General features: G+C 37.1%; 1 protein-coding gene across 3 annotated transcripts in view; it reads left to right on the top strand.

Annotated features, from left to right (window-relative positions):
* The window catches only part of LOC126358824 (DE-cadherin), a 564,715-nt gene extending 555,493 nt beyond the window's left edge, over positions 1-9,222 (top strand). For all 3 annotated transcript variants that reach the window (XM_050007583.1, XM_050007582.1, XM_050007584.1), the window contains one exon: positions 5,325-9,222. In XM_050007583.1, the coding sequence (XP_049863540.1) occupies positions 5,325-5,467 (143 nt within the window). In that variant the 3' untranslated portion in view covers positions 5,468-9,222. The remainder of the gene's footprint in view (positions 1-5,324) is intronic.
* Positions 9,223-14,450: the final 5,228 nt, after the last annotated feature.

Genomic DNA, 14,450 nt, shown 5'->3' with positions numbered 1-14,450 from the left:
CATTTTTATGTTGTTGTTAGACTTGTGTACTACTCTTTCTTAAAATTTTTGACACCAACATCTCACAACTTCTTAAGTCGCAGAAGATGCTCATATTTCATGTTCTTTTTATGGCTGCAACCAAAACTTGCATTATTAAGTATGAGAACAGGAGTCCTAATTAAAGAAAATAGCCAACATTTGATGGATTTATCAGAAAATGGATTACCGGCGACAAATTCAGCAACTGAGGAGCAGCTTCCAACTAGAATGCTTCAAAATGACAAATTTTACAAAATCTGATGACAAAGCGAGTTGGAAGGATACAGTATGTTTTATAAGAGTTACCAACTGCTCAAGTCAGCCTATATTTTTTTAAAATTTTGTTCTTTCTAGCTGTTACTGTTTTCAGACAATTTGTCCATGTCAGAGTAATTTTATCAGTTGTTGGAATATTTAGAATGCCATAATGTCCTAAAGTGGGCAGCAAATTTAAATTGAGGTATATTCAAAATGAAAGTCAAGGATAAATTAAAGTTACAAAGTGAAGAATTAACTAATGGTCCAGGGTACCACTAGAGGGGGATGGGTTGAGAACTGGTTGTGTTGAGATTGCAATAGATTTATTTTCATGTCAGAATGCTGCAAAATGTTACTCAATCCATGGCTGCAACTAACATGTAATACCACGTATTTTAGTCTGTAAATAAGTTTCTTACCCTGTGACAGTACTTTTAACTATTCTTTGTTGTTGTCAAATCAGATGATTTAAAGCCTCGCTCTTTTGCAGTGTGTGTTGATATTTGAGGCACCATGCATCCATAGTCTTCCCCTCAGCAGTAAGCCTCATGTGTCTTGCCTTGCGTTGTGTGTTTTATTGGCAGCACATACAAGCCTTGTCTACATGTGTTCTGTGAACCTGCATTGGTAGGGTGGAGTAGTAGTGTTCTGTGTGCATTGCAGCTGTTAGGTTGTGTTGCTGTCTAATTCTTGTGTAAGCTGATTGTAGTGAGAATGCTAACTATTGCAGAGAGAGTGGGGTTACTGGAAGTAGTTTTCCATGCAGGAGGAAACTTAATAGAGCTTGTGAGGCATTTCCCTGCTTTGAGGTGTCCACACTACGACACAGTAAGCAAATTGCTAACAAGAAGTTCAGTTCATGATGCACCACAAACTGGTAGGCCAACAATTTTACCAGAATGGAAGCTTGACGACATTTAGAGCATCGTGTTGCAGAGTTCAAGAAAATCAATGAGGAGATTATTGCAAGAGGCTAAAGTCTCTCGTATGACAGCACATAAGGCATTAATCAAAGAATCGAGAGTGTATGCATATAGAATTACAGCTGTGCAACAATTACATTATATGAACCATATGAAGCAAATAGTGTATTGTGAATGTTTACAGTGATTTATTAACATACATGGAGTTGCTGATTTAGAGTGAACCTTTTTCAATGATGAGGCTTGGTTTCATCTATCTGACTACATTAATTCACAAAATTGGTCGCCAGAAAATTCAGATGTCTTAACAGAAATGTCATTGAACCCACAGAAAATGGGAGTGTGGGTTGCCATAATGTGAGCACGAATTATAGGGCTGATTGTTTTTGATACTACCATCACTTCTGATGTCTGTTGTTCCAGGATAATTTGTCCATTTATTGCCCTCCTAAATAAAAAAGAGATCATTCAGTCTTGCAACAAGATAACACTTCTGCTGATAGTGCCCACCAGTGCCTACAACTTTTGGATGAGATCTTTGGGGACAGAGTAATTACGAAAGGTCTCTGGCCCTGTGCTCACCGGATCTGTCTCGACCCAACTATTTCCTTTGGAATGTGGCTAAAGCATTTATGTATCAGTATAACCCAAATACAATCAATCAAAAGAAGACAGCAATAATTTATTATCTGCATTTGATTACATGTGGAAGATCAGTAAAAGTGTTCACAAATAAATGTAAAGAAGAAAACATTTCCGGCATCTACTGTTGTATGGATGAGTATAGTGTATTTAGTTGTAATTAATATAATTAATTAATTCCATTGTTTTAATTGTAATAATGTTGAACAACTTTTTGTTCTCTGCAAAGCAAGGCACATGGAGATTGCCGCTGTGGAGAGAATTTGCAGACGCACTGTAGATCAAATATTAACTGTCGAGTATTATTTTAAAAAATGCTATATGTCAACTTTTTTGGACCAGAAAGCTTCAAAGTGTCACACAGGAAGGACAAACTTAGGCCTAAAATACATGGGTTTGGTTGTGAGGTGAAGCCTTGAATTATTCTTTAATTCTATGTCATTCAAGCCAATACTGATTTACATCCATTAGAAAACTGGACACTCAAAATACTTCAGAAAACCAAAACTATTGAGGCACAGGGGCTGTTACAATAAATGATCCTTAATTTTATATATTGGATGCTTGGGGGGGGGGGGGGGGGAGGGAGGGAGTGAGTTTGCCTTTCAAATTTGAGCTGAGATTGCCAGTGTTTTGTTTACAGTCATGTAAAAGAGCAAAATGAAGTAATACGGGGTAAAAGCTTGTTGAAGGTAACTGAAAGCTATGCAGCCTGAAGTTCTATCAAACTACTGTCAGGTGTCAGCCCATACTCTTGTATATTGGTGCCGATGACTTCTGTTTCCATTCTTGCTTGATATACCATTTGTGTTCTTTCCCACATTTTGTGTAAAGATACATATTTAACAGTTGTTACTCTGCTTGGTATCTACAGTGTTCATTGTATCTACATCTCTGTTCTTACAATGTGTAGGTAGTTAAGTGTCTCTGGACAATTACAGTCAGCTTATGTTAATTCAAAGTTCAAGCAATCCCAGAAAAAGTTAAAGTAATTGGGAGATAAATTTAATAAAACTTTGATTAATCAAGATGGAATCAAAATCTAAAAAAGCTTGTCACCAATAAAAATGAAATTAAAAAATAGTAGTATAGTTTTAATAACATACTTCTTTGTAAATGGAAGCAGAAAGTAACAGGTAGGACTTAAATGAAAGTTGATTTTTGCATCTATTATATTAATTTTTATTTATTTTCGTATTTGAAACAAAAGATCAGCAAATTGCTAAAAATATGTATAAAAACAATTTTATTTTGTAAAAAAATTGATATTTTTTGCTTCACTGTCTTCCAGTGTGCTTTGTAAGTGCATTGACTATTATCATCAAAGCTGAAAACATGGCATCATTTACTTCATTCACAGGATGTACATGCACAACATTTTAAATGACATCAGAACCATAAAATCGTCAAATGTTACATTTTATCCTAAGTTAGGTAGAAAGCCCCAAGTATTGTGGAAACCAAATTTAATTGCTCTGTTCTCCTGTTGTTGCACTGATTCTGTGGCTTTTTGATAAATCCACATTTCTTTAAACATTTGCTAATCATAAGGGTAATATCCTTCCATGCTTATATCAGCTTTAGTCATCTGAATATCGAAAGTGCTACCCAATACCATCACCACTTCTTTACTGTACAAAATTTTGAAATTTTGAATTATTCTCAAGTGAAGTGGTTTTAATTTAGAGTTGCTGTTTGTGGGGTAGCACATTATGCAGAAGTGATGGGTTTTGTGAGCTGTACAATTGTCCAGAAAAAGCAAGATTTCTGACTTCCATTTTCATATTTGTGTCAAGGCTCAACGCCCACTCATTGAACAAAGTTGTCATCATCGACACCTTTTTGTTGAAGCAATAAGACACAGGAAATGATTTGATGCATGGAAACATAAAGGATTAGCAAGTTTTGCTATAAAGATATTTTAGGTTCTGAGATATATCTACATTCACTTCAAGCAGCATGCAGCTTCTTTGCCATGACATTATTCATCTTTGAAAGCCAATGTTCAGTCATAAAGACACTCAAAAAATGTCCCATTTTATTGTATTGAAAACATCAATGGATGGTAACTTGCCAGCAGTCATACAGGTCAGTGAGTCAACCAAAACTAATGGTGAACCTCTCAGTGCTCAGATTATTAGTGAAATATTTAGCCTTTTCTTTAAATGTATAACTTCAGACATTTAAGTTTCTTCCTCTAAATTGACTAAGCTTCTTCCATAAGCATTCTGCAGAATGTGGAAATTTACCATGCCAGGTCCACTTCCTTCCTCCATGTGGCTCATTTTCAGCAATATAATATTTCTGCCTTAGTGTTGTTGACATTGTGGATGGTAGCATCCCAAAAGTTTTCACTGCTTACTTTTGTTTTTCTCTGCACGCTTCTGTTTTTCTCTGCACGCTTCTGTTTTTCTCTGCACGCTTCTGTTTTTCTCTGCACGCTTCTGTTTTTCCCTGCACGCTTCTGTTTTTCCCTGCACGCTTCTGTTTTTCCCTGCACGCTTCTGTTTTTCCCTGCACGCTTCTGTTTTTCCCTGCACGCTTCTGTTTTTCCCTGCACGCTTCTGTTTTTCCCTGCACGCTTCTGTTTTTCCCTGCACGCTTCTGTTTTTCCCTGCACGCTTCTGTTTTTCTCTGCACGCTCCTGTTTTTCTCTGCACGCTCCTGTTTTTCTCTGCACGCTTCTGTTTTTCTCTGCACGCTTTTGTTTTTCTCTGCAGCTCATGGCCTCAAAAACGTACTTCTTTTTTATTGGAATCAAACACTTTGACGAATTTGAAGTCATAGTGAAAGAGGTTTATGTACTGTGCTTTAGTGTACTATGTGCCATTCAGTAAACAACATAGTATCAGGAAGAGTTGAATGATGACACAGTTCAATTGCCAAGTGTTAGTCACCAATTTAAAGTTATAGCATGTTTGGAGCATCACTCTGTCTGGACAAATGCTTCTATTTCTCAAGTGTAACGAAATATGTGGCATTTATTTGATTTACAGAGGTTATTTGTAGGGGACAGATAATGAGTTAGATTTACTGAGAAATTTGATATGTTGAGGTTCAGATTAGCAAGAATTTACTGGATTAGTGAACTTACATAAATGTTCAGCAAAAGTGGAAGAGAGAAGCAATTATCCTGTGTAATTGAGAAGCCAGCCTGTGCAAACACAGACAGAATATAGTAGATAAATGACAGATAATTGTTAATGAAATTGGGAACATATTAATGTTTTAAAGTTAGGATCAGTTTGTCAACTCTAGAACTCTTTGTATGAATGAATAACTGTTCATTGACTGGTCTAAATGTTTATTCGTTAAAATGTTCATGTTATTTATCCAACAGCAGCAGATATTGCAGCTGTACAGTTGAAGGTATTACTGAGAAATATCAACATCATTCATTTTGTTGCTCTTCATAGTAACTTCATAATTGATTTAATGGTGTGACAATGACTTGTGTTAATGCCTTTCTGGATATTACAGGAACAGATGATGGCGACCTCGATTTTGACTATCTCTCCAGCTTCGGCCCTCGTTTCCGTAAATTGGCTGATATGTATGGCGAAGAGCCTAGTGATGAGGAAGATGATACTTTCCACAATCCTGCATCAGAATCGTGGTGCTGAAACAGGGATTTGTACTGGCTGGCACAGCTAGTAGGGACCATGGGTGCAACTGTATGGCAGCAAGCTCCAGTGAACTTCAGAAGCTGGTGGTAAACAAGGGCCAGCCAGTAGTTTTTATCAAGACTGACAAGCATCCTCTATGGTGCTGCAGTTTTACTGAAATGACATATCATTTCAGTGATAACTAACATAAACTTTCTGTGTTATAAATTATATACTACTTGTGCAATAACAGATTGCATGTTTTAACGTCTGATGCATAAGAAGAAACAAATGATGAGAAGTGTCGGGTACATTGAATGAAGTGCCAAATAGTAAGTAATTGCGGTGTATTACTTGTGAAAAATTGGGGGCAAAACTGCTGTGGAATAATGGTTGTTATTTTTAAATGTTACATCATTTGTGTTACTGGGATGTCGCTGCAGAAAATAATCCAAAAGTTAGCAGCAGATTTTGCTTGTAAACATTCCATATAATTATGTTAACTGCACAACTCAAATCTTCATTGTCCTATGTAAGACAGTTAAAGCACATGTGTAGAACACTTGACTGTGAGAATTGTGAAACAGTGTTGTTAAACTAAGAAAAAGAAAAAAAAAGTCAAGTGTACTCAAGTATTGAAGAAGTTTCTGTGAATGTTGGACTTGAAGGTTTGTTCTTGTTTTTATGTTTACAGGCGATATTAGGAAAATATATTTGTATTTAATGCTGTTGTGCACAGCCACATCAGATTTATTTTGTGATCATTCCATAGATTGAATGCTTTATTAATTTATTTAATGAATGAGGATTAATGCAGCTGAACTGACTGTGATGACACAAATTACAAACTTTTATGTTAGGAAGTAATAGTATTTAAGGCACAAGATTCAGTAAATTTTGTTTGACTGAAAACAGTATTTTATATTGAAATATTAGTTAGAATGCTGTATGCTTTGATAAAAAGTTGAATTTATCATATTTGCTGTGTGAAAGTGTTCTATTGTACTTAAACCGGAAGACGATACTGTGATTTTTTTTTAATAGTGTGGAGTGTTAATCAGTAGCATGTGATGTTCATTTGCATACCAAAGAAATGTGACAGGTAACTTGAAGGTATCTTTTAAAGGTTTCATACATTTCAGATTCACAGTGACTGTACAGTCCTGTCATAAACATGCATAAAAAGAGATGTGGACTAGTTTGAACACTCTAGAAGATTTTTTAAAAGACATTGTTAGTGAAGTACTATCCTTTGTATTACTGTGGGGAAAAATACTGCAACGGTCAAGTTTATAACAGCGAAGAAAATTATTGCTCTGGAAATTCAAAACCAAGTGAATGATTCCCATGTCATCAGTACTTTCACAGCGGAAAAAAGGCCTTTGTAAGAAGTCTGAATTCATGTGTTGGGTAAAATACACTTTTTTCCAGAATAATGCCTGGTATTGTTTCATTGTGTTAGTACTATGTTTGCAAGTGATGAATAACTGATACGTGTTACATTTGTAATGCATATGTTTCCTCACTCTGTTGTCTAGGTAGTTCTGGAGTAATTGTTAAGATTCTCACAAAGTAAAATATTGCTATGTGCCTTTTACTAGCTTTGAGACAGGCTGGATAAGAAATATCATGCAGCAGTTCATAATTTCATTTTCTACTGAAGAAAGGTAAAAAACTATCATGTGTTAGAGAGAGAGAGAGAGCAGAGAGAGAGAGAGAGAGAGAGAGAGAGAGAGAGAGAGAGAGTGACTGACTGACTGATTGATTGATTGATTGATTGATTGATTGATTGACTGAGTCTGTGATTACAAGACAACTCTGAAAATTTTTATGAGGGCATAAGTTCGTAAACAGACCTTAGAATACAAGGTTCTGTGAATTAAAGTATGCCCATGATGATTGACATTTTAAATGAAGCACCTTATAAACTGAAAAATATGATAATTATTCCATTGACAAGTGAAAAGAAGGCCACAAATATTGAGTTTTTAATTGATACTGGAATTTTTGTACGGCTTTGTCATTCATAATAATTAGTATACAAAGGCCTGTAGAATTTAACTATTGTTTCTACATATGATAGTTTAGCATACACAGTCACAGCATATCATGCAGCATATATTTGTGTGCACTTGCAATTTTTTTAATGGAAGTTGTGTGTTTGATACCAAAAATTTAAATATATGCTTTAAAACTATATTTGTGGACAGTAATTAATTTTTTTTAAGTGGTTGCTCAAACTAACTTAGACATAATTGAGAGGAAAAAATGGATTGTAATCAGTTAACTACAGGCAGCATTTCGAAAGTAAAAGAATCAATAAGTTACTGTTGTTTTTAATTCAAAGGCATGTTACTGTTGTATATTGTAATAAACAGGAATGTTAAGTGACTCAACTAAATTGAGTATTCTAATAATGTACTTTCAGGATCACACTAATTCATTGAGTTATTTTGGTAAAAATGTGGGCAATGTTTATTGATATTTTTCTGTAAGAATTCTAATTTGAGTACAAATATTTACATTCACTAATTTGTTGCAACTTGGTATAAATATAGTATTATGATGATGATGATGGAGACAATTACTATGGCAAAAATTGTTGAAATATTAAATCTGAACACAGTATAACAAGTAAAATTAATAACTGCTTTTGTGAGAAATTGTTTTTGAGCTTGTTCACATGCCTGTAATTAGTTGACTGTACTTTTGAATCAGTTGACTTGAATCTTAATTCACAATTCTGCTTGTTGCAGAGAAAGTAAATTTTACCAAGTAAAGTAGTGTTTTCAGCTACAAACAGTGAATTAATTTAAAACATATGTCAGGAACTACTGTCAAATTTTCCAGCATTTAGTTAACACACGTTATATAAAGGTTCTATGTACTATTTTGAAAAAGTGAAAGTGATTGACTACCTTGTTGTTATTGTTTTAAGTTGTACTTTCCCATCAAATAGATTGCAGTTTTGTTGTAGGTCATACAAGTTGTACTTCACTGGAAACTGTGGTTCAGTTCTGAATTTGGCAAATGTATTTTAATTTAATCTAAATATATTTTAAGTCTTAAGATGTAAGCCAGTGCCATCTGCAGAGAATATGTTGTTTGTCTTTTGAATATACAAAGAACTTGCTCTAGTTGTAAGTTTCCACTTGTAATACCACATTTTAACAGCTTTTTAAAACCTGTCTGTCTTTCATCTGTCAGTGCATGGAGAGAGAAGAAATTTGGACAAAAAACTCACACATCATACTTATGAAAACACACTAGCATTATAGGGGCCAAACTGTCAGTGCTAACAGTCCAGATCTCATGTTGTGCGTGTGTATGGGTATTCAGATTTAACATTTTGTGTGTGTGTGTGTGTGTGTGTGTGTGTGTGTGTGTGTGTGTGTGTGTGTGTGTGTGTGTTAGAAGAATGCCAGACTTGTTTACAACTGACCTGAGTGTGAGTATTTTATACTGTAAATGTTTTGATAAATAAAAGTTGTGAAGTTTGTCTTGCTGCTAATATTGCAGTATCTTCCTGTGTAATCAGCGATATGGCACGCAGTAGTGTAAAGGAAATTCACGAACGCATTGTTTTTGTAATAAGCGTGACTGCAAATTGTCCTACAGTTGTCCCATATTTTGTACTATTGTCACATAACTCTGAATGTTTTTCATGTATATTTAAAAAAAAAAGTGTGCATATTGTAAATTGCCTTATACAATGGCCTGTCTCATTAATGCATTTATTTTAGTACTGTAATAATAAGTCATTGTGATTTGTAGTTTTCTTTTCTGTTTTACACATCCCTCTCCATTTATTTTACTCAAAAATATTACTGTTCTCCATCAAAAGTGTATGCAAAAGTGTACTTCTACAGGAAGCAGCAGAAAGAAATCCTTCATTTGGAAAGCCAATAAATACCACAAAAAACGTGACTTACAGTTTGAGAAGTACAGAGAATGCCATTTATGTCAACACATTTTTAACAAAACGACATTAAATTCTTGGCCTTGAAATTGATAGGTTAATTTAATTATTCTCAATTGTTATTCATGCACTTGAGAGCCTTTGGAGGTGTACAAGTTGCACCTTTTTGTGGTACTGCCTCCTTTGGGTACATTGTATACCTGTACTCTGAGATAAACCCTTCCCATCCACCTCATAGAAAAAGTTCCTGGAGGGGCGGTGGGGGGGATGCAAATAAGGCCAACAAAATCCCCACCAGACAAACGTGCCCAGGAAATATTTCTCTCAAAAGTTAAAGGTAGCCGCAGTATATGATCTTGCTGAAGCAATATGTGTTCAGCACCATGAGCATAATGATTGTCACTTAAAGTGGGCTGGAAATGTTATTAACAGAATAAATACTGTGATTCTTCAAGCTTTCCCAGCAGATGTGTTATAAATAGTCTTCACGGGTTGCTGCTGCATCATCATTTTGTGCAAATTCCACAATATTTCCTCGGAGCAACTGTCTGATATCTTCAGGTGGTTCAACCTTGCTGGTGGCTAGGTACTACTGACGGTACCCACACGTCGACGCCCCAGTATCGGACGCACGTGCGAAGAATGCGCAGGCACAGAAATTGCACATGCGCAATGATTTGCAGATAGATGGTGCCATATTCAAACTCCCTTTGCCGAAAATAGCAGCGAGGCTCACCTTCTCGTGTGCTGTATGCTGTGTTTGCCAACATTGCAGCCAGATGTTACTCAGCAACAGCCGTACTGTACCAACATTATGATGGGCCTGTTATCAATCAATCTTGATTCTCAGAAAGATGATGCCAGGGATAAAATTTCTGTCTTCACTGTTCCACAGTTGCTGACTTTTTTGTTGACAATGGCATGAATGATGCCGATGTTCATCGCAGTGTTCTTGTACCGTGTGGCATGTCTGGCCTATATACCCCACATTGACAAGACATCTTGTATATACCATATTTCTTCAGGACAAGGTCACCCTTAACTGAACCCAACAGGTTTCTCAGTTTTGTAGATGCTTGAAAAACACACTTAATTCCATATCTTCTGTGGACTCTTCAGATTCTTGATGACATGGCACCAAAATACAGCAAAGAGGCCGAAGCTGTATCTCCATTCTGCTCCATAGATTGAACGCGCCCGGGCCTGAATGCATTATGTATCTGTCTCTCAGAGTAACCGTTTTGTCGGAACACTGTCTTCAAGTGTTGTATTTCACTCGACAAGCTTACAGGGTCAGGTGCCACATGTGCTCTATGAACTAACGTACATAATGCACTACTGCATTGTGCAGGATGATGGCAGCTTGTGGCCTGCAGATATAGATCTGTATGTGTTGACTTGTGGTAGACGCTGTGTCCCAAGGTTCCATCTGCTTTCTTTTGTACCAAAACACCATAAAAAGGTAAAGTACCATCTTTTTACACTTCCATTGCGAATTTTATATTCGGATGGAGTGAATTCAGATGCTTAAGAAACAGAGGTAGAATATCAAGTCCATGTGGCCACATCACACATGTATCATCCACATACTGCAGCAGAAAACAAGAGGGTTTGAGAGTGGCTGACTGTAGTGCTTTTTCATCAAAGTCCTCCATAAAATAATTGGCCACCACAGGAGATAGAGGGCTTCCCATGGCGACACTGTCCACTTGTTCAAAATATTGGTCATGAAATACGAAGTATGTTGAAGTAAGCATGTATTTAAATAATGATACTATGTCTTCCTCAAACTTGTTGCTAATGAGCCCCAAAGAGCCCTGTTAGGGCACATTTGCAAATAAAGACACAACATCAAAACTTACTAACAGATCCGATGACTGCAATCTAAGAGTTTTCAGGTGACCTATGAAATCTTCAGAGTTTCGAATGTGATGGTTGCACTTGCCTACAAGAGGTCCCAATAGTGATGTCACATATTTGGCAACAAAATAAGTAGGTGCTCCTATGTTACTTCCAATGGGGCAGAGAGGCACCCCATTCTTATGGATCTTGGGTAGGCCATAAGTCTAGGAGGAACTGCAGCCTGTTGACTCAAATTCTTTGTGACTTTTACTGGAATCGATCTCTTCCTGATGAGTTCCACAGTCTTTCTCTGGATCCTACATGTTGGATCACTTAACGAGTATGTTCGAGAAATGAGGCGGATACTGTCAGTTGTACCTAGCCACCAGCAAGGTTGAACCACCTGAAGATGTCGGACAGTCGCTCTGAGGAAATATTGTGGAATTTGCGCGTGATCTGGTGGCAAACCAGTGAAGACTATTTACAGAGTAAATAGTGCTGTTCACTGTAATTGACAAAAATGTATGAACTCAACATACCAAAATTAAAAAGGCAAAGTACACTTCACTAAGGTATTGTATGCTGCATGTTGGTTCCATAGATCAATCTGGAGTCAGTGTCAGGAGTTGCGCATGTTTGGTGTGCCAAACCTTCTAAGATTTGAACACACACACACACACACACACACACACACACACACACACACACACACACACACACCTCTGCTTTGTGGAGATGTATTCACAAATCTCTCTGCAGAGTTCTCACACTTCTGTTAGATAATTGTAATGCCAATGTGCATTTCTCAATCAAAGCCTTCATGACTATCACATTTCCCAGTCCTATTGCAGCAGGAGGATGACTAGGGGATTTATATTTCAATGCAGAATCGATTTGCCTTAAACAAGTATTTATATGCTTGCTGCGGAAGATGGCCACGCAAACAAACTTGTGATTTGCCTTAACTTTGATACCCGAAGGTAAATCATTTTCTTATAAGGAAGACTCTCCTCTTGTTGGTTAACATTTTTACAGTCTAACAGAGGATTAGTTTTGCATATTACATTACCTAAAAAACTTATCAGAAGCACTATTCTTCAAAATTTTGTACAGATTTGTTAAAAATTTGTTTCTGAAACCTGTTTAATAGGACTGAATACAAAAATCAACAAATATTGGTGCATGGTTGAAACAGTGAGCCAGCTGCAACTGAAACAACAGAGCTGTTAAGTGTGCTCCATCAGCTAACACACTGCTGCATTCTTGTGGATTAATTCTGGAACATGTTCTATAAGCTCAGCTAGTATAACACACACAAAAGATTTCTGCTCAAGTTTTGTGTGTCTGTTTGTGCTCCTTTACAATAAGTAAAGTTCATGACAGTGCACAATCCACTTCATATTAAAAGTATCATTCTGGAAGAACATGTGTAGCATGCAGACTCCCATTAAACGACATGAGATTTGCAGTCCATAATAAGATTGTCTCAGATGATCAGTAATGCATACACAAAGCACTACCCAGATAGTAAAGTTGTTATTCTCTCATTTGTCCAACTGGTATTTTCACTTTGCCACGCAGCTCTGGAAAGTTTCTTTTGAAATGACATTCTGTAACAATGATAAACGCTATTTAATGTCAATAATGCTGATACTGATAATTAAGAATTTATATTAAGAACAAACTATTTCAGCACTTTTTAACTGTGTTCCACACGTGTGTTTCCCTATGGAGTATTTTCATACTGTGTATTAATGGCATGACACTCTGAGAAAAATGTGCAGATTGTACATGATTAAGAAAGATTTTGATGGCTGTTAATACATTAAAATATTTCAAAGTTTCATTTAACATAACTTTGTAATAAGATATCTAATACATAAGAAGGGCCTCCTTCCAAGAGTGTAACACCACCAGTGTGTGTGTGTGTGCGTGTGTGCGTGTGTGTGTGTGTGTGTGCGTGCGTGCGTGCGTGCGTGCGTGCGTGCGTGCGTGCTACAGCTTCTGACCAATCATCACATTTGTGTTTGTTTACATCAGGTTTATTCTTATGCTGAACAGAGCATAGCAAAGGATGAGGCCATGTAGTTAAGAAATGGTAGGAATAATCCATATGGCACAGGCTGTGAAGCAGTTGATAAAGTGAAACACTTCATGTTTGGGAGCATACTGTTTCTTGGCCACAGTATGGCAATAGCCATTCATGCAGAGAGACACCTTTTTAGTAGTCATGCCCACATTGATTGTGGCACTGTAGTTGCAGCAGAGTTTGTAGATGGTTGCTTTCACAGGTGGAGCTGCCTTTGACCAGTTTGGAGATGCCTGTGACAGGACTGGATTTGGTGGTAGTGGGAGGAAGTATGGGAGACACCTTGCATCTATGTGGATTTGTAAGACATAAGGCAAGGGGTTGAGAGCAATGATGGACAAGGATACTGCATGTGTTGGGTGGGTGGCAGAATAACACTGAGAGGGTTTGGTAGGATAGTGGGGAGGATACATCTCATTTCAGGACATGAGAGGTAGTCAAAACTTTGACAGAGAATGTGACTCAGTTGCTCCAGTCATAGTAGGTACTAAGTCACAAGAGAAGTTCTGCTTTGTGGCTGGACTGTAGGTGTACAGAGGTGGTAGGTGACTGGGGAGATGAGGCATAGGAAATACGTTTCTGGACAAAATTGAGATGGTAATTTTGATCTGTGAAGGCTTCAGTGGGATCTTTTGCATTTTTGAAGTGACTGCTCATCAGTACGAATGTGATGACCATGAGTGAACAGGTCATATGGAAGGGACTTCTTGGTGTGGAGTGTGTGAGAACTGTCACGTTGGAGACATTGTTGGTGGTTGGTAGGTTTGATTTAGATGAGGCAGGTGGCTTGTTGGGCTGAGGACGACAGATGAAGCAAATAGCAGGAGAATGTGTTGAGGTTCTGGAGGGATGGGGATAATGTGTCCTCATCCTCAGTCCAGTTTGTGAAGATGTCATCACTCGGTCTAAATGAGGTTGAAATGTTTAGTTTACTGGCTGGTTCAGAAGGATTCCTGTTAATGGCCCATGAATAGGTTAGCAACCAATACTCCAACAAAGGATATTACTGTATCCCGCATCTGCAGGGTAATACTGCAGCAACATTACATTAACAAGAGGAAGAAAAAATGAAAATAAAACTTAAGTCGCAAAGGAAATCTGCCATATACAACAAAACATAGTGCTCATACAGGCGTCTGCCAACAGCAATG

Source organism: Schistocerca gregaria, chromosome 1, assembly GCF_023897955.1.
Source record: "Schistocerca gregaria isolate iqSchGreg1 chromosome 1, iqSchGreg1.2, whole genome shotgun sequence".
Taxonomy (NCBI): Eukaryota; Metazoa; Arthropoda; class Insecta; order Orthoptera; family Acrididae; genus Schistocerca; species Schistocerca gregaria.
Note: the sequence above shows the minus strand (reverse complement) of the source record. Positions and strands in the feature narration are given on the sequence as shown.